At 45.1% G+C, this 20,969-nt stretch overlaps 1 protein-coding gene across 18 annotated transcripts; it reads left to right on the forward strand.

Annotated features, from left to right (window-relative positions):
* Positions 1 to 1,200: 1,200 nt before the first annotated feature.
* On the forward strand, positions 1,201 to 19,922 carry NACA (nascent polypeptide associated complex subunit alpha). Of its 18 annotated transcripts, none has more exons than XM_083599116.1 (11): positions 1,315 to 1,543; positions 3,168 to 3,239; positions 5,927 to 6,058; positions 7,999 to 8,079; positions 9,798 to 12,488; positions 14,827 to 14,912; positions 15,661 to 15,738; positions 16,752 to 16,898; positions 17,161 to 17,289; positions 18,692 to 18,814; positions 19,801 to 19,922. In XM_083599116.1, the coding sequence occupies exons 2-11, from the start codon at positions 3,170 to 3,172 to the stop codon at positions 19,813 to 19,815; spliced, it is 3,552 nt and encodes a 1,183-aa protein (XP_083455242.1). In that variant the 5' UTR covers positions 1,315 to 1,543; positions 3,168 to 3,169; the 3' UTR covers positions 19,816 to 19,922. The 18 variants fall into 18 exon arrangements, with proteins under 18 accessions (XP_083455236.1, XP_083455242.1, XP_083455228.1 ...); XM_083599102.1 differs by having other exon boundaries at positions 1,391 to 1,543; positions 9,144 to 12,488; XM_083599112.1 differs by having other exon boundaries at positions 1,391 to 1,543; positions 5,942 to 6,058; positions 9,144 to 12,488.
* Positions 19,923 to 20,969: the final 1,047 nt, after the last annotated feature.

Below are 20,969 nucleotides of genomic sequence, written 5' to 3' on the forward strand. Positions count from 1 at the left end.
GCATGGTGGGCCAATTGGTGGCAAGGAAAGATAGGACGTTTTTTATGTATGCTACAACAGCAGCAAGAGTTCTTTTAGCAAAGTATTGGAAGACACAAGAACTACCCACGCTGGAAGAGTGGCAGACGAAGGTGAGTGACTATATGGGACTGGCTGAGATGACTGGCAGAATCCGTGACCAAGGGAAAGAGACGGTGGAAGAAGATTGGAAGAAATTTAAAGTTTATCTTAAGAACTGTTGTAAAATTAATGAGTGCTAAAATGTCATGGGTAACATAAAACAGAATTGCAGTGATAAATAATTGGGTAAAAAGAAAAAGATTAGAAACTGAATTATAAGTATTGAAATTAGGGGTTGCTGGAAAAGTTTAAAACAGGGATGCAGAAAAGGGAGGTATGGGGAAGTCGTTGAAACAAGGTTCAAGAAAAAGAGGTTAAGAAATTATACGTGTTTATATGTTTGTTTGTTTATGTGTTGTCAGCTGTTAGTTGTATTGTGTTTTAATATATGTTGGAAAATCAATAAAAATTTATTAAAAAAAAAAGAAAACCCCCAATATAGTTCTTTTAAAAAATTAATATTATTATTAGTTTATTTTTATTGATTTGGGGGGCAGTTGCCCCCCCCCCCCGCCCCCTGGCTATACCCACGCAAACCTGCAGAGTCCTACTACAGCACATCAGTGGCCCATGAAACATGGTTAGTCTATTATTTTAATTATTTTCAGCATTTAAATGGTATCATTTTAGTCAAAATAGCTCGCAGCGCAGCTTAGCCAAAACACAAAACAAGCTCTCTGTCCTGAAGATCACAATCCAAAACGGCAACGACACACGAAGAGAATGGAAGCGGCGGAAGGAGGGGAAAGCAAGCTCAAACACACGTTCTTAAAAGTCTTGTCCGATATATATATAAGATAAATGAAAGAGGGTAAGGATTTGCTGATTTGATTAGTTAAATGGGAATACAAGAAGGGGAGGTGTGAGGAAGTCAATGAAACAAGCAAATGAGTTTTAAGTTATGAAAAATAATTGTTTTTAATTTTCCTTGTTTCTTCTGTATGTCTTACTTATTTTTTTATTATTATTTTATTTTTCTTAATTTTTATTCTTATTATTATGTGTTTTTGTATACTTGTTTTTGTAAAATCTTAATAAATATTTCTTAAAAAAAAAAAAAAAGTCTCGTCCGATTGTCCATTGCGGTTCCCTTCCCCTTTCCGTCTGCCACGCAAAACAAGTGTGGCTATTTTCAGTACAGTTTGAGGATCACCGCGCTGGAATGTCCTGCTTTCTGGCAGCGAACTACTGCAGGGCTTTGCGCTCGCTCTTTCCATGTATGTTTATTGCAGCTTTTGCTCAAGGCAGAGCAGGGCTGGAAGGCAGCAAAAGCAGCAGCGAGATGAGCGCATGGAACCATAGAACAGCGCACGGGGCAGCCCCGCGGGGACCCGGAAGCCATTCCTGCTCGGGCCGGAAGTCGCCCTCCCTCCGCCTCTCGCTCTCTTTCTGCCTCCATCTTGCGCCCGGCTCGTCCTGTACAGTAAGTTCCCCCCGTCTGCATCCGCCGCCATCCTCCTCGGCGAGCCCCCTGACAGGGCAGGCGGGAAGCTCCCGAAGCCGGGGCGGCCTCGGGCCGCTCAGGGGCTCGAGGCGGGGAAAGATGCGGCGTTGGCGGGCGGGTCGAGCCCAGGGCTCCGGGGCCGAGCGACGGTTCCGCGGATAGGCCGCTGCGCCCGAGTTCGGGAAAGGCCTCCCGCTCGTAGGGAAACGGGGGCAGGAGGCCCTGAAGGGAAGGGCCGCTGAGAGGGAGAGCCGAGGGGGATAGAAAGGTATTTTGGAGGGAGACCCGGCTCTCCAGCCGCCCCGCTTGGCCTCGACCCTCACCCGTGGAGCTTGGAGGTCGACGCCTGGAGGACCCTGGGCCGCACCTGCCCCCTTGCCACCCCCCTCCCCACTTGAAAAGGGGTGTCACTCTTGGCAGCAGGGGAAGCGGGGCTCCGGCCTTCCGCTCAGAGGGGGTGCTCTCATAGCGCTCCTCCAAGAAGGGTAGTCGCTGTTTAGGAGGGTTCCAGGAAGGTTGGCACTGAGTGGGTTGGTGGCTGTGCGTGTTGGGGCACAGGCTTAAGCGCCTGGTGAAATGAAGGGAGCTGAGGTTTGTCCCACCGTTCACTTCAACTCTTTCTGTTGGGATGCATATTATGCCTGTCAAGGAGGAAGTGCACGGGTAAGGAAGCTCCCGCATGAGAGTGAATGGAAGATCTCGCTGTATCCATAGTTTGGGTACGTGACGGTTGTAGGGTGGAGTTGTAGCAAAGCAAATACAGTCATACCTTGGGTTGAGTAGCTTCGGGATGAATATTTTCGGGTTGCGCTCCGCGGCGACCCGGAAGTAATGGAGCATGTTAATTCCGGGTTTCGCCGCATGCGCAGACGCTCAAAATGATGTCATGCGCAGAAGCGGCGACACGCGCAATCGCATGTTACATTCGCTTCAGGATGCGAACGGGGCTCTGGAACGGATCCCGTTCGCATCCAGAGGTACCACTGTAGGTGCCTTGCTGGATCAGACCAAAGGCCTACCTAAGCCTGTGCTCTTTTTCCAACAGTAGCCAACCAGATTTTTTTTGGGGGGGGGGGGGTCCTACAGGCCTTTTCTGTTTCTCACCATAGTCTGTGATGCTGCCATTGAACATGGATGGTTAATTTAGGTATCATGGCTGATAGTAATAATGCCAATCTTGCTTGCCATACAACTTGGTTAGGTGAGGGTAGAAGGGAATAAAAGCTTTCAACCCATTGGTAAACATCCAGGGATGAAAGTTGATTATGGATACAGAAGTTGGGCAGATCTCCTTCAGTTGTATCAGTAGTCCTTCAGTGGATATGGTTTTCTATGCATTTAGTACAGAAATCGGGGCTCGTGAAAGTTAAGTAATTTGACAGACAAAAGTTTTTAAATGTTTGTATTTTTTTGTCTGTGTGACTACCTAGAACAAATTGTGCTTGGCAGCAGTGTTCATTCCCTAGGAAGTGATTCAGTTTGTTCATATGTAGCTTACCATGATGTTCTGATTGTAGAGAAGCAAGATTTTGGTTAGATACCCTGTAATGATTTACACTAATTCTGTAGAAAATTTGACTGAATTTTACTTCCCTTCTCCCAGAAATGCCTGGTGAAGCCACAGAAACTGTTCCAGCAACAGAACATGAGCTGCCACAGCCTCATGCTGAGACAGGTTAGTGCCTTGGATGACTAATACACTTTCAGAAAGGATCCTGAAACTCGTCCAGTCAGCCAGTTTAACAAGGCAGGTAAAACCATTTGTGAAGGGTAGAACTTGCAAATAATTGAGGGCTATTTTGGCAGAGTGGCTAAGAGTCTAGGACTGCAGTCTTGCACATTTACCAGGGAATAAGTCCTACTGAACTCAGTAGGGCTTCATTTGAGTAGACATGCATAGAAATGCATGGTAAAAGAGGTCATGTGTAAGTTGCACTTTAAAAAGCTTGGTTCGAGTCTTACACCTGCCATGAGCTTTCTGTGTAGCCTTCAAAAAGCCAATATCTGAGATACTATATCTCTAAACTTCAGCCCCCCATCTGCAGTATGGGGATAATAATCCTGGCTGCCCTTACAATGTTGCTGTAAGGATTAATGAGACAATATGTGGAAAATACTTGGAACTTGCCATATAAACGTTATCATGACTTTGAAGAAATTGAGATAAATACTTTGAAATTGTCCTCTTGTGCTCTTACCACGTTTAGTCTCCTCCACGTTGGATGAGTTGCATGGTCTCTCTCTGGAACATGGCAGTAGCATGCTTGACGTGAATCACAAGCTGGATAAACACTGCTATCCCACCACATTTTGAAGGTTTTTAGACTACAAAATGCTAAAACTACTAACAACAGCTTCTGATTTTTGTGTGTATGCTAACATTGGGTGATTACTAGATGAAACATTAGAGAAATGAGGATCTTAACCTAGGTCAAATTCTAGATACTTGCTTAATGACTTGGGAAGGTTTTCTTCTTTTTGGCCTTTTGTGCTGGAGTAAACTGTGTGTTTTAAAGGATCCGTACATGGTTTGTTTCCCAATCATGCTTCCACGTTAACAAATGGCTTGATGTGTAAGAATTCTTCAGGAAGAAGGAGGCAGGTGGCTTAGTAAGAACCAAAGGATACAACCTCTTCATATTTCTAAACCTGTGTGAGACAGTTGGGAATTGGGATGTTAAGCTTATGATCATCCATCATTACTTTGTGACACGTGTTTCTTTTTGCAAATTGGTGGTGACCACTGTTTAAGGTTGGAGAGGTGGTGACTGGTGTGACTGAAATGGGAACCTCAAGACTAGAAGGAATTTTAATCTGTTTATTTGAAACCTGCTAGATGTCAAGTGGATAACTTTCTAATCCACTCACTAACACTGCCTATCTTAAGCACAGAGCAGGGAATCATTGTTTTGTGACTGCAAGCCAAAAGATTACAACATAATTTGGCATTTACCAAGCATCCTGAACTCGGCAATAACACAGCTGATGGATGTGTTGGCTGTGAAAGTGCGTCATTCTAGTGGAGTAGAATTTTCAGCTGATGGTGCATTTAAAAATTGTATTCTGAAGTGTGTGTGCGCACGTGCATCCTTCTTACTTGGGACATGCTAACTCTAAACCTTCCCTGTGTATTGTGTCTCCAATTATCTGTCTTGAAGGTATCATGGATGCTGGTTAGCAGAGAACCAGGTCTCCTTGTATGCTACATTTCTGCCTTGCCGCTTAGGGAACACTGCATGACTTTGTGACTGGGTCTCTCCTATACACACACCTACGCATGGGGATGCTGTACACTGCATGACTGGTAAATGCAATGACTTCTGTCCAAGGGGTGTGAGAGTTTCTCTTAGACAGGGAGGAAACACACAAGTTCGGTTGGATAAATAAATGGAGCTGTATAGAATGGAGCAGTTTTTCTCTGAAGCAAACAGAAAATGTCTGCCTGTCCATATTGTGGATGTCGTGGTGTTGAATAGCCTACCAAATCTTAGCAAAGTCTGCACTGGTTTTAAGCTTTTATTCTGGCCCCTTAGAGAGTTATGCCAAGGCACCTGTGTTGCAGAGAAGAGATGGCTGTAAGTGCCAGTGTTGATATTGGCAAAGTGTGTGACACACTAGACAGAATTCTGTGAGGAGATTGTTGGGGCACATCAAATAGATTTTGCTTTGCTCCAGTCAAGCTTTGCTGCTGGTTCTTGGATGTAAGAAGTGGCAAAGAAGATGCACAGCAGCTTTTCCAGAGCCACCCACACTGAATGTAGAAGCAAGATAGGAGGAGACAGAAGAACTGATACAACTAGTTCTAAATCCAGTACATCATCCATTCTTGTTCATATTTACCACAGTCTGGTGCATGAATATGCCCTTCTGCCCTCAAAGGCACTGGCTACTAATGTGATACAAACAGGGAAGGTTTTTAACTGCTTCCTCTGCTAGTGGTAGCTACATTAAAAAACCAAAAACCTGTACTGACTTTCATCCGTTTTATACCATTATGAAGTGGTTGCATGCATGACCACTGTGACGCAGTAAACTTGGCCCAGATCGGCTTTTGATACATCAGTACTAACATTCAGAAGCTGATGTCAGCTGAGTTACGACTGTCAGAGTGATGACACCAAATCCTCATGATGGCTAGGAAACATAACTTAAATTGCCAGTTTCCCCTCCGGAGTAGATTATCCCTATAAGGCTTCATACATGAAGGTTTTTATTAGTCCTGGTGCCATTTGTCTCTGGGCTGCTGAGGATAACTCACATCTTTCCCCAATTTTGGATGCTACTGATTGCTAATCACCTCATGAGGCATGTGCAGACTGTTGGGTTTCCTGAGTGGTATCTGAACAGTTGACACTATTTCAGTAACTCTACCCCCAGTTCCTGGGGTCCCCATGGAAGTGATGCAGACAACTGAGGAGTCCAAACCGGTTGCCACCAAGAATCCTGAGGTGGCAGGCAAGGGTTCTCAGGCTGGGACTGCTCTGGAGCCATCAGGTAGGTTTCAAGTTAAAACAGCAAGATGGGATTGAACTCACTTCATTTTAATTTTTAAAATGAATTTTTTTATTTAAAAAAACCCTATAATGAATCAGGGCTCCAGAACTGCCAGCTTTGTTTAAGCTGAGATCTTGTTTCCTACTTGAAACATACATTTCTGCTGATTAAATACACTACTGCAAGAGTTAACAGCGGTTAAGTATGGTATGCAGGTCTTCCTAAGAAGGCGTTTCTATGGTTTGCTTGTGATGTCCCTGGGTGTACTACTTGTGGTATATAATTTACAGTAGACCTAGGGGAAATGTCATATCTCAGTGATTCCAAGTTTCAGATGCTGACGATGATTTATTACTGCTTTTTTGCGGGATGGGGGATGGTGAGCCACCATAAAGGTTGAACCAAGGGTCAGCAACCTTTTTCAGCCGTGGGCCGGTCCACCGTCCCTCAAACCATGTGGTGGGCCGGATATATTTTGAGGAGGGAAATGAATGAATTCCTATGCCCTACAAATAACCCAGAGATGCATTTTACATAAAAGCACACATTCTACTCATGTAAAAACATGCTGATTCCCAGACTGTCCGTGGGCCGGATTGAGAAGGCAATTGGGCCGCATCCGGCCCCCGGGCCTTAGGTTGCCTACCCCTGGGTTAAACGCCATCCTTTAGAATGACTGTTAGTTTGAATGCCTGCACTTTGATGGTACTCTTTTAGGCTAGATCATGTTTTATCTAAAATGTCATAGTTTAAGAAATGGTTCAGCTTTCTTAGCATGAATCTTATAACTTTCTGGTTACATGTAGTTCTTGCCCCTTCCTTGTTTAACTTTTTTGGGGGGGGGGGGTGAGAGAGAGAATCTTCATTCCATTATTTTGCTCTCTCCCATTGTATACCTATTTTCCCAAGAACTGATGCACAGCAGTGGGTAGCTGTAGACAAGCGACCATTTAAAGTTCAGTGACCAACACAAATTATATAGTGATTCCTTTGCCTTTTTTTCATCTGCTTAGTAGAAACATGACCTAGAATCTACAGTTAAGGACTGTTTAGTAACTCATTCATGAGAGACAGTATTGAAACCAGCTTGCTCATTGAACTGAGGCTTCTAGCATTCTTACTGGAAAGCTTGGAAATAAGGAAAATCTTGAAATAGTGAATTGGTGTTAGTGTAGTCTGAGCACTTGCTCAATCTGGCATTTACATCACCTTTCTGCTAAATCTGTGCCTTGAATTCTGGTTGTCCCAGTTCTGCTATGAAGTGATGCAGCCCATGATTTGAGGGAATTCTCTCTGCATTTTTTACTCATCTGCTCGTCTAGCTGATGAGTACAAAAAAGGGACCCTTGATCCCCTCAGAATCTTTTATCATGTTGTATTACAGCCATTTTGTTTTTTACTGCCCTTATGAAGGTCAATCCCAGTGTTACGGAAGTAGCTCTTAAATTCCTGTTTCTGGAATTCTAAGATCCTTCTGCTTAAGTTGCATGTGGTAGTGGACGTCTGTCTAATGCAGTCAACATTAATATAACATGTGCTGGGCTCCTCTTCCCTGCATGATCTCACTGAGCGGTGTGCTTCTGGCTTCATTTAAAGCCGTTTATGCTCATCAGAGTAGACTTGCAGACATTCCTAAAGCAGCTACCTACTCTCAGACCACACATATAATTTAAGATTAGTTAATCCACCATTTAATGCTTTGATGAAACATCACTGAGTGACTCATGCTTTAAAAGTTTGGGTGGATGCTAGCTGTGTAAGTTGTAGCTTGCATGTCCCATTTAGGTTTGAATTATGCCAAGCCTGAAGTTGAAGGCATCTTAGTTCAGGGATAGACAATTTGTCATTTTGACTAAGCCAAGAGAATGGAACCTTCTAGGTGGTTCTAGCCCCAAGCTTATTGGTTTGTCGTTAATAACCTATTGCTCTTACTCATTTAGCTCCTGCCACTCCAAACCCTTTTGCTGGTGCTTCTGAAGCACCTGCAGCCTGTTTTTCTCAGCTTCCTATTCAAGCACCAGGTATTTGCTGTTAGTCCCTATGTATGTCTCCTTAACAACATTTTGCTGTGTTGTGTTGATGCAGTTACATTAACCATAGTATTTAGCAAAAAAAGACTTGGTTAAAGTAGTTAAAGTCACACTCCTGAGTTCTATTCTTCAGCTGACATAGATCATATATGAGTTACTGTGTAGAATACAAACTTCTCTCTGGAGTTAGCAAAGTTAGTAATGTAAAGAAATGTATTATGGACTGATCTGCCATCTAGATTACCAGAGGGAGGGTTTGATTTTTTTTTCTGTGGGTGCTTGCTGTTGACAGGCACACAGAATTGGTGTGAAAAGTTCTGTGGTACCTTGCATTGCTGTCCCAATATCTGTTTCAAAGAATACTGGCATTTTGTGGTTCCTGGGGTGCCAGTGGCTACACCTTGAAATTACATGTGACTTGTGTGAAGATCTTGCTTTGATCACCCCTGCTTATACATTCACCTAACCTCAGGGTAGGTGACAAACCATGTTCCCAAGCTTCATTTCTGCAATCAGATTAACTTGGGTCATATAGGAGTCATTGCCATTTAAATGGAACATTTAAGCAGTTTTCAAGTGGCGGCAGACTGGTATATTGTCCTTTTCAAATCTGTGTACCTGGACACAACATGGAAGGTTAAATGTCAGCACTTGCAAGACTTTGCAACTTGTTTCTTGAACTAGCTGTTTTCTCCTCTATAATTGAGTTTCTATTGTGTTGAGGGTGCCCAACCAGATATCTGGATAATAGAGTTGGATATGTAGTGAGACATCCAGTGAGAGCGGTGACAAGTATGTCGGGCTTGCCTGTGCACTGTCACATGTTTTCAAAAGACTTGATCCTGCACATGTCCTCCAGCGGAATATTGGCACTATACAAAGAGCCTTGGTTGATGGGGTGGGGCATACAAACACTGTGATACTTTTTTCTGACAGCGGCTACAGCAATTTCTACCTCACAGGTAACTGAGATGCATTTCCATGTGGGTGGCTGTAGATAATTCATTTTTTCTTCTCCATGTTTTCATCATTGATTCACTTTTTCTCTCCTTTAGCTGCTGTTTCCGGCTCCTCTGTATCTAGCGCTGCCCACCCTCCCTCTTCATCCCATGATGCTAACTCTCCCCTTGCTGGATTCTGTCCTTCCAGTACTCCACTAGCACCTACTGACCTTGCTGCCTCACCTGGGCAGCTTTTCTCCTTTGTGGCTCCTCCTTCCTCCTCCTTCCCAATGTCAGTCTCTCCTGGCTCAGCCTTGCCTCCTAGTGTCCCAGCTGTGGTGACCCAGATTCCTTCCTCTCCCCTGAAGCCTCCGGATCTGGCTGGTGCTGCACAAAAAGTTAGCCCCTTGTCTCCCAGCATTGCAATAGGGCCTGTAGCTTCTGCCCCAGTCTCAATAATTTCCTCCGGGTCTCTTAGTTCAGCTCATCCAGCTACCCCTGTGAGCCCACCACTGGCAACATCTGCAGGCCCAGTTCCTCAGGTGCCATCGTGTCCTATTCCAGCTCCCTTCATTCTCCCAGTTGCTCCTGTTTCTCCTCCTCTGGTCCTTGGACCCACTGTTCTCCCTGTTGTATCAAGCACAGTTCCTCTCAGCTCTCCTGTCAGTCCCACAGTCCCAAAGCCTCATAGCACTATGATATTGCCTGCTTCTCCTTCTAGACCCACTAATTCAGTTACAGCACCTCTTTCTCCTCTACCCTTTGCAGCGACTACTCAAGACTCTGCAGCCTCTCCAGTGCCAGCATCTAGCCCTGTGGCACCCCCAGGGCCACCTGTGGGATCTGCTTGCCACCCTGTGACTCCTCCTTTGGCACCTATAGCTGGCCCTGCAGCACCTGCTTCCTGCCCCTTGGCTTCTGTGGTGTGCCCTGGTGCCCCTCCTTTGTCCCCAGCAGTGCCTGCTCCTAGACAACTGATACCTGCAGGGCCACCTGTGAAACCTACTTCTGGGCCTACGGCTCCTGTTTTGGCACCTGTTTCTAGCCCTGCGTTTGTGGCTCCAGCAGGGCCTGCTCATGCACCCCTGCTACCTGCAGGGCCATCTGTGAAACCTGCTTCTGCTTCAGCACCTGTTTCTGGCCCTGTGGCCCTAGTGGGGTCTGCTTCTTGTCCCGTATCACCTGTTTCTAAGTCTGTGACTCCTGTTTTGACACCTGTTTCTGGTTCTCTTTCCCCTCCTGTGTCCCAAGGAGTACCGGTTCCTATCCTGTTGGCACCTGCAGTACCAACAGTGAAACGTGAATCTCCTGCACCTACTTCTGGCCCTCTAACCTCAGTTCTGCCTGTTTCTCAGCCTGTGACCCCTGTTCTGGCCCCTCCTTCTGCCGCTGTAACCCCAGCGGGGCCTGCTTCTAGTCCTGTGACTCCTCCTTTGGCTACTGCTTCAGGACCTATATCTTCTGATGCTCCAGTAGGAGTCGTTCCTCAAGCACTGGCACCCGCAGCTTCTCCTTTGCCACCAACTTCTGATCCTGTGGCTCCTCCTCCTGGCCCTGTGACTCCAGGGGCATCTGCCTCTAGTCCCATGGCTCCTCCTTTGCCACTTCCTTCTGGATGTGCAACTCCTCCTATAGTTGCATCAGACGTTGCTTCTAAGCCACAAGCACTTGCAGTGCTGGCTGTGAAACCACCACCTCCATCAGCACCTGCACCTGGTCCTTTAACCACAGCAGGGCCTGCTTCTAGTCCTTCGGCACCCCCTCCTGGACCTGTGGCCCCAGCAGGGTCTCTTCCTAGATCATTGGCATCTGCAGTGCCACCTGTGAAACCCGATTCCCCTTTGGTTTCTGCTTCTAGCTCTGTGGCCCCAGGAGGACCTCCCCCTAGACCTGGGGCACCTCTTGCCGAAGGTGTGCCTCCTCCTTTGGCACCTGTTTCTGGCTCCATAACCCCTCCTGTGGTTGCAAAAGTACCTGCATCCAAACAAGTGGCACCTACAGTTCCACCTATGGCACCTACTTCTTCTTGCCCTGTGGCTTTTCATCCCATGGCTCCTCTTCTGGCACCTGTCTCTGTTCCTGGGGTTCTTGCTTCCTGTCCCTTGGCCTCAGCAGGGCCGGTTCCTATGGTCCCAACAGAAGTCCCTGTATCTAGTCCTGTCACCCCAGCAGGGCCTGCATCTAGTCCTTTGATCCCTACTTCTGGACCTGTGGCCCCAGCAGTGGTCCCTCCTAGACCACTTCCCTCCACAGGGCCACCTCTGAAACCTGCTTCTGGACCTGTGGTTCCTCCTTTGGTGCCCCCATCTGGGTCTTTGGCACATCCTGCAGTACCACAAGGGGTTGCTTCTAAGCCAGTGCCACCTGTGAAACCTACTTCACCTTTGTCACCTACTTCTGGTCCTGTTTCCCCAGCAGAGACCCTTCCTAAGCCACTGGCCCCCACAGGCTCAGCAATGAAACCTTCTCCTTCTTCATCCCAGCCTGTGGCTCCTCCTCTGGCACCTCCTGTGGGCCCAGCAGGGCTTGTTTCTAAGCCAGTGCCTCCTGAAAAGCCTGCATCTCCTTTGACACCTACTCCTGCCCCTGTAACTCCTCTTGTGGCACCCGCAGTGCCTGTTACAAAGCCTGCTTCTCCTTTGGCAGCTGCACCTAAGCCCTTAGTTCCCCCTGTATCCCCAGGTGTGCCTGCCTCTAGCCCTGTACCCTCAACAGCTCCCTCAGTGGCCCCTCCAGTTCTCCCTGTAACTTCTGCAGCTGGCCCCAAAGGCCCTTCTGTAGACTCCTCTGTAACTGTGACCCCCACTGCTTCCCCTAAGTCTCCTGTTGTTTCTGCTTCTGGCTCGGGAGCCTCCCCAGTGTCACCTGTTGTCTCTGCTCCTGGCACTGTGGCCACCACTTCCCCACTGCCTACTTCTACATCCTCTGCCACCCCGAGCACTCCTGCCCCTCTTTCTCTGGTGACCCCTGCCTCTGCTGTCCCTTTTGGCTCTGCTGCCTTGCCCTTGGATGTGTCCCAGGTCCCTGTCAGCTCTGCTGGGGATAAGGCACCTCCACAAAAAACAACACCTTTGCCTCTTGCACCTGCTGATCTTTCTGTTTCTGTCACAGCTACAAGCAGCCTCACTCAGCCTGCTTCCCCTGTGCCACCTCCTACTTCCCCTGTAAAAAAGCTAACTCCCTCTGCTGTGCTTCCTAAGCCATCACCAGTTTCACCTGCATCTGGTCTAGCATCTGAAGTGCCACCCAAACCCCCCACCCCTGTCTCTGCTGTCATTGAGGACGACGAGTTGCCGCCTTTGATCCCTCCAGAGGTGCCTGCTGGGGAGCAACCTCTGCAGCCAATCCTGGTGGATTTCTCTCCCAAACAAGCTGTGGCCCTTGCTGAGGCCCCAGCAACTGCTCCTCCTGCTCCTCTTCCTCCTCCTGCCAAACAGCCTGTCCTGAAGAATGATAAGGGTATTTGCCTCCTTGGTTTGCTGTGTGCATGGATATCACAGACTGCTCACTGAATACTAACCTGTCTGTATGGGCAAGGGGTCCCAAGTTTCCTCCCTTGGGCTCCTTGCTTTGTTTGTTAGTCTAGAAAAGTAGTATTTAGAAGTGAAGCCAAAGTAGGTCCAAGCTGAGCTGTAACCAGTTGTGGTCAGAGCCAATTGAAAACTCCTTTTGTGTTGGAATCGAGACTTGTGCACAAGAATGTATGGCACAAATGAGAGAGTCGCTTCACATGCTCAGCATGTTGTGAATGTCTTACTGAGGGTGTGACATCAATGTTGCCTTGGCTGGTATTTCTGGAATAGCACTAACCTAGAAACCCTAATCACAGCTTTGTTTTCTGTAGCACTGTAGCAGTCCTCTGTCTCCAATCCTAGAACTTGGCTTGTGATTGGACATCTAGTACCTCTTGTTAATTAAAAGTGCTTTAAGTGAGATGTTCATAGATTTAGCATGTGTTGCCAACTCTTGTGTAATGTTTTATCCAGACTCTGGAAGAAATTGCAGTGTCCACTATCCACTTCAGTTGTGCTTTGTCTGTATTTGTACTTGCACTGGGGGGTGGGGTTACACAGAAATGTATTTTTTTATGTTGGCAGTAGTTCTCTCCTAAAGACATATTAAACAAACATGCATGCTATTTGTTAAAATCAAACAATGCCTAAATTCAAGAATAAGTGAGGCTTTGCCTAGCTACCAGTGTGGTCTGGTGCATATGCAAATACAGTGGAACCTCTGTTTTCAAACGTAATCCGTTCCAGAAGTCCATTCAACTTCTGAAACGTTCAAAAATCAAAGGGCTGTCAGCAAAGTGAATGGTAAAAATGGAAAAACACACTGCAGAAGCCATTCGACTTCTGAGGCGCATTCGAAAATGGAAGCATTCACTTCCGGGTTTTCGGCGTTTGGCTTCCGAAACGTTCAAAAACTGAGGTTCCACTGTATTGGGAAAGATGCTAGGGTATTACATAAACTAGAATTAGCTGAGTTCATTGGCAAGTGAGAAAATAGTTGTACTTGTTCTAGGAAATGTGTTCTATAGATATATTTTGTTCCTTTCACAATTGTTGGTCAGTCATTTTTTTCCTCCCATTTACATCACAGTCACTTAGTCCTAAAAGGACAAGGGTGGTTATCATTCGAAAAGACAGCGGTGAACTTCATTCTAGGTTCTTGAGGTGAAGCATATCCAGGCCACTATTTCAGAACTGAGCTTTTAAAATCTGTGTTGTTTTGTTATTTTAAAAAGCCAAGGAATTAGCAAAGTTAAATTGAGTCATTGGGAATGTGCTATGGGCTCCTCAACTTCCACCTCCCTCCCCTCCCCCCATTGGGCATTCTACTTCCTTTCCATGTTTTGCAATAACTACAGTTTGCCATGACACCCAGCACACTATAAAGACCCATCATCTCATAACTATCCTGACTAACCCTACTTAGAGATAGCCCAATTAAGACATAATCACAAATCATGGAAGGGAAAGACATAACTGCAGAGAGTATGCAAGTCTGCAACACATTCCTAATCTCAAACCATTGAATTAAGCCAGAGCTCAGCTGCCAATTCTCCTACATGTAGAAGTGGTATCTCAATCCTAAAAATGCAAGCAAGATCCTTCCCCCAGGAACTTTTCTCTTCATACACTACAACTAATATTAGCATGCCTAGAATACCCACACTTTGCCAGATATTTGTTTTTAGCTGGAACTCTTAAAACTTTAAAAAAGTCTTTTTGCCTCACCTTTTCCCATACACACAGACCTATTTCTAGTAGTAATATCTGAAGGCAGTGACCTGAATTAATCTTTGAAAGAGCTAGTGTTTTATATGCACTGTCTTGAAGCTCACGCTGAGCAAAGCTCAAAGCACCTCTATTGCTACAAATATTATATCTAATAATAATAATAATTTGTTATTTATACCTTGCCCATCTGGCTGGGTTTCCCCAGCCACTCTGGGTGGCTTCCAACAAAATATTAAAATACAATGGCCTGTTAAATATTTTTTTAAAAATGATAACATAAAGCACTTCCATTCCAAAGTCATTTGTCTGTAGGTTGCATTCTTTCTGTGTTGTTTGCTTTGCTACCTGTATTGGGAATAAATGCCTCTGCCACTAGATAATTGTGACTTTTCTGGATTGGTATGAGTTTCTTGATGTGCATTATCACAATAAAAGGGAGATAAAATCTGCATGATCAAGTTGGCAAAGCCTTTCATGTTTCCCCTGGGCTTCTCTGCCACACCCCGCTGAAGCCAAAATGGAAAAAAAAGGATTGCACACATTTGTATTTGCAGGGTCTGGAACAGAATCTGACAGTGATGAGTCAGTGCCAGAACTTGAAGAACATGACCCTACGCATGCCACAACACATCGGACAGAGGTGAGAAGCAAATAACTGGGCTGCATTTAATTGGCATCCGGGGCAGGGCCACAAAACCTGTGACGTTGAAGAGCTGCCAATGTGCAAAAAACCACACACCAGGATGCTTAACACACAATTTACTGTGTGTGCTTTGTTCAGCCACACATACTTTAACAAGCATCCTTGTCCTAGGATGGTTTGCCTTCTTACCAGTAGGTAGTGAGTACACAGTCTGAAATTCTTTGTTTAAAATCCCAAGTTTGAAAAAGCAAACAAAGAAGCAAATTACACAAGAATAACAAGCAGCAAGTATTGTTAAATGTACACTTTTTACAATTCTCCGTAATTTTTATTCAATCTGGATTATAATTGAAATAGTGAAAGGCAAGAGGAAAGTTGGTGTGGTGAAAAAGCTCGCAAAGTCTACAGAAGAGAATTCTAACATCATGGGACAAGCACAAGGAACACCTTTCTGTGTGCTCTTGTGGTCCTAACTTGGCACATAGATAATGTACTTCAGTATATGAATTTATGCTAGTACATGGGAGTGGAGTGATTTCTTTGGCATGCTTTGCAAATACCTGGCCCTCCCTGCTTGGATTTGGAGGACTTGTAGGGTAGATGGGCATGTGCATATAAATCTGTTCTCTCGCTTCCATTGTAGAATGAGGGCACAATAAATCTTCAGTCAGAAAATGTATTTGGGGAGGGGGACTTTCTGCTGGGCATCCCTTTATAACTCCATTTTGGGTCTTTTTATTTGCAGCTTGCAGCAGCAGCTGAAATAGATGAAGAACCAGTTAGCAAAGCAAAACAGAGTCGGAGTGAAAAGAAAGCACGGAAGGTAAAATGAAGTTGATTGTAAATGACTGATGTTTTGCTGATTCAGCCTGGGGAGGCAATAGCTACTCAAACATTTTATCCCCAATTACTTACCTATAATCATTTTAGCATACTCCTTGGTATGTTCTTCCAGAACCTATTTTATTGCAACCAGCAAAAGGGATTGATCTATGTGCCTATTTGTTCTTTCTATAATAATAATAATAATAATAATAATAATAATAATAATAATAATATTTTATTTTATTATTTGTACCCCGCCCATCTGGCTGGGTTTCCCCAGCCACTCTGGGCGGCTTCCAACAAAGATGAAAGATACACTAAAATGTCACATATTAAAAACTTCCCTGAACAGGGCTGCCTTCAGATGTCTTCTGAATGTCAGGTAGATGTTTATCGCTTTGACATCTGATGGGGGGGCGTTCCACAGGGCGGGCGCCACTACCGAGAAGGCCTTCTGCCTGGTTCCCTGTAACTTGGCCTCTCGCAGTGAGGGAACCGCCAGAAGGCCCTCGGAGCTGGACATTTCTCTGAAATGTTATCCTTCATTCACAGAAGCAGCGACAGAGGAGAGAAATAACTCAAGGGAAACTACATAGTTAAGCATGGGCCCCTTCCTCTAGGCTTTTCTCCCAACCCTGTTCATAAACTACAAAAACAAATGTGCATTCCCCCCCCCCCACAAAATAATTGGTTGGGCTTTTTGGTTGGTTGTGGGGTTTTGTTTTTTTGTTTTTTTGTATTTTGAGAAGTTTTATTTTGAGTAAGTATTCTGTAAGAGTTAGTGACACAGCTAGGAATGGACGCTAGTTCTGGTTTTGCTTTTGGGGAAAGGTTTTTTGTTTTGTTAATCAAATGAGGAAAAAATGCCTGCTGCACTACTGGAGTAGCTTTAGCACCGTTAGAAAGACTTTCTATAAACCAAGGAGCCGTGTTCTTGCCATGACTCGTTTAGCTCTCACACTCGGTGGCTGCTTCACCCACCCAAAAAATTATTTCTCCTTTGCTTTTAAGGCAATGTCTAAGCTTGGCCTTCGTCAAGTCACAGGTGTAACCAGGGTTACAATCCGGAAATCCAAGAACATCCTGTTTGTCATCACCAAGCCAGATGTCTACAAAAGTCCTGCATCAGATACCTATATAGTATTCGGTGAAGCAAAGGTAAGCTAAGCTCAGGAATGTCTAGTTAGACTTTGGGGCCTTGCAATTGGAAGAACAGGACAGTTGCACTATGTAGTTTCTCTGCCACTGGAATGGGAGAAGAGTTCTAAAATTGGAGTGGGAAGCGGGGGGTCTATATCTGGAAGTGCTGGTGGTTCTTGTCAGTAGTGCTTGCAGAGGCCTCCATTCTGTTCTGTGTTGCTTGCTTACTTCAGTTGCAACAGCCTCACTGACCTCTCTCTTTCTCACACATCTCTAACAGATTGAAGATCTCTCACAGCAAGCACAGCTGGCTGCTGCAGAGAAATTCAAAGTGCAAGGAGAAGCCGTTTCAAACATTCAGGAAAACACACAGACTCCCACTGTACAAGAGGAGAGTGAAGAGGAAGAGGTATGCCACATACTTTCTGTATAAGTAATTTCAGCCTTGAAACTGGCACTCATGGCCAACTCAGAGCTGTTGGTCTTTTTAATGTCTGCCTTGGTGAATGAGACAGGAAGAGCTTCTCCTGCTGATCAGGAGTTTCTTGATTTCTGACGTGTGGGGAGAGTATGGTTCTTCAGGTGGGTGTGAAGGGTACAGCTCAGTGCTCCATGTGGTCTCATTATTCTTAGTGCCCCTATTGGGCAGCCTGCACTAACCAACCAACACCCTGCCTTTGTCTTGTGAGCTTTCAGCTTCCTTCGTCTCTGCAGGTGCATACCAAACAGATTGCATATTTCATTGAAGTTTTCTCCTCCTTTTAAAATCCCTACAAGTGCCTCAGTGGCCTTCAACACACATGATTTGTTTCTCCAAAGGTTGGTTTGTTTTCCAGCTCTTGATTTGTGCCTTTGTTTGGGATGGAGTGGCCAGACCATCCATGGTTAAGGCATAATTCTAAGTTCCCACATAATGCCATAACCCAACAATAAACTGTGGCTTCAGATTATGGTTTGCTTATAGCTGACAGAGTTCTCACATTATGCTAAGCCATGGATTAATAAACCATAATTCAGCATTATATGCAAACCCGGCTAGTGTGAAACCAGTGCACACACCCAACTTTTTCTTACCTTCTGCAGTCATGGAGAGTTGTCATGCACCCAGTCTCTTGTTTACCATCATCCCAGCTTCCTGTTTGAATTTGGGGAGGGGAACTTGATCATATTCCCAATGAGCAATCTACTTAGGGTCTCCTGCCCCCAAACTATTGTAATTGGTGTCACTTACAGAAATAATAGAGCCAGCTGCTCTCTTCTCACAGATATTGGCAGGTAGCAGGAGTGACATGGGCACTGAGGATGCATTTTTGATACAAACATTCTATTAATGATCATGGATGTCTTACACAGAATACCAGTGACTATAATTGTACTTGCACTGGACTTAGAAAACTTCCTCTTGTGGAATGAACTGGCATACATTTAGCTGCCTAACAGGCAGGGGCAGTTGTCAAAAGAAATTCATTACCATTCCAGGCTTGCATTTTATTGGGTCTTTGGTGTGGGCAGACACAGAGCCCAAATCAAGCTGTGGGGTTAGAGTTCTAAGCATATGTAGAGAGCACACTCACTTGCCTGTCTGTTTCAATCTATTCTTCCTTTCTATTTGAAAGAGCAGGTGAGTTTTTCAAGTTTACCAGGGACTCTTTAACAATAATTTGGGGTTCCCTGTGCCTGCTTTATCTTGTGGCTTTTGTAAACCTTAGGTTGAATGGATCCTTAACTTTTAAGGATCCATGCCATTTCTCTCCGACTTGGCAGAAAAGGGCTTGAACAGCTGTCCTGAGACATTATCTTTCCCCATCCAGGTTGACGAGACTGGTGTCGAGGTGAAAGACATCGAATTAGTGATGTCCCAAGCGAATGTTTCCCGGGCAAAAGCCGTTCGTGCCCTGAAGAACAACAGTAACGATATTGTAAACGCTATTATGGTAAGTTCCTGCTTGAGTGACATTTATCATAGGGCCCATGGACCCAGAGCCTGGAGAACAGATAGCAAAAAGTTCATGGCCATTTTATGTCATCACTTCACCACCAGATTAACACATTTCTTGGAAATGCACTGTTTTCTATCTCTTGCCCCACTGCAGCTGCTTTTCATCAGTGACTATAACATTTAACTACCTCTCAGCATTGAAAGGATGCCTGGAAAAGTCAAATGCAACACAATGCATTTTAACACCTATGTTTTCAAGTATATCTAAACATAGCTTAATATTTACTAAGATTCGTTTGCAACAGTGTGCCTTGGACAACTAGATTTACAGATGGCATTTACTATGAAACGGTTTTTCCAGTGATATTTTTTTATTGTGATCTTGAGCAGGGTATATGTATGTTGAACAATGTAACATCAGCAGCTGCTTATAGTCATGTGTGGGTCAGTGGGTACTGTACACAAAACTGCTCTAGTGCGTAAGATCAGATGTATCAGATATACCCTACAAACAGATTTAACTGCCATGGTTTAGCTTTGCAAAATTTCGGAGAAGTGTCTGGTTGGTGTCAGTTGGCTTCTTCACAGAAATGCAGTTCCCAAGGTTCCAGGAGGCAGGACAAATCTCCTCAGTGGAAACCACTTGAAACATCTAGTGCAGATTTGTCTGTCCTTTGGGAACATAAATGCATCAGTTCTCAATGTTATGTCCTAGGCAACTACTTGGGAACCAGGCACTTTTTTGCCTGTCCTCATCTGATTACTTTATCTTGCTGCTAGAGTTACGCTTGCTGTGTTCTGCATCCTCCCCATCTTAAATCTCAGGCAGCCATAACAATAGCCCCCCAAGGTCATCTGGCTGTGCAGGATAGATGAACAGTCGGTCAGTTTCCCACTGGTAAAATACCCAGCACTTCCACATCCCATCACCTATGGGAAAACAGAGTTTCTAATTCTCTTTTTTTCTGTTTTTCCCCCCAGGAGTTGACGATGTAGCCACCCAGGAAGGGGAACTTTTTGGTTGTTTCAGAGGAGAGTAAATTGCAGCTGAATTAAATTTGTACTATTTCTATCAATTAATAAAAGTTGTGGTTTCAAAGGTTTCACACATCTTTTTCTTAGTTGTCAACAACACATTCAATTACTCAAACTGAAACAATTAGTTGTGGTTTATGATCCTGGTGCCAGCATGCTCCCATTACCGTATTTTTTGCCCCATAGGATGCACCTAGTTTTTTGGGGGGGAAATAAATTTTTAAAAAATTATTTCCCCCCCCAGGTGCGGGGCTGGGGCGGGGGAAGCCCAAGCTTCCCCAGCCCCCAGAACAAGCTGCTATCCGCAAGCCGTGGGAGAGCTGCGCAAAGTCGCGCGGCTCTCCCACGGCTAGCGGAGGACTGCACGAAACCCGAAGCTTGGGGCGTGCTGAGCTCAGCGCGCCCCAAGCTTCTGGGTGCCGGCAAGCTCTCCGCTAGCCGTGGGAGAGCTGCGTCTCCCACGGCTAGCGGATAGCTTCCTGAAGCCTGCATTCGCCCCATAGGACGCACACACATTTCCCCTTCATTTTTTGAGGGGAAAAAGTGCGTCCTATAGGGCAAAAAATACGGTACTTTTGCCTATTTACTGAAAAGATTCTACTAATTCAAGTTGCCTGAACCGCTGGGATATCAGAAAACTAGAGATTGATAATAATGCTCCTTTAGAGATACAGTATGTGTTGTTCTGTTTCCTGGCTCTGACGAGTTGACGCTTATTCTTAGACCTAGTGTTTGTAGTTTAGAAATTGCCTGTTTTAAACAGTTTATTCAGGCACTCGTGCTGGGGAAAATTGGGTAACACTGCAAAGAACAGTCTGTTCTGTTTCATTGATCCCAGAGAACGACTTCTGCCACTGTGTGAGAGGTTTTGGTTGGTGTAATCCCCTTAGCAAATGCTACCTCATATTTGGGATCCTGCCATCACTTATCACTGCTTATTAATGTACATCCAAAGTTCACAGGCACAGACCCATTACGTTACAAACAGTACAATAACTGCATGTTCAAAATACTTGTTTTTGTTAGGAAGGTTGGTGCCTAGCACTACTGTGTAAACACTGCCTGGTTTCTTTCCTTCTTTTCTATTTGTGCAGAATTAACTGGTGGAAAGTGAA

Source organism: Podarcis filfolensis, assembly GCF_964270895.1.
Source record: "Podarcis filfolensis genome assembly, chromosome: 2".
Taxonomy (NCBI): domain Eukaryota; kingdom Metazoa; phylum Chordata; class Lepidosauria; order Squamata; family Lacertidae; genus Podarcis; species Podarcis filfolensis.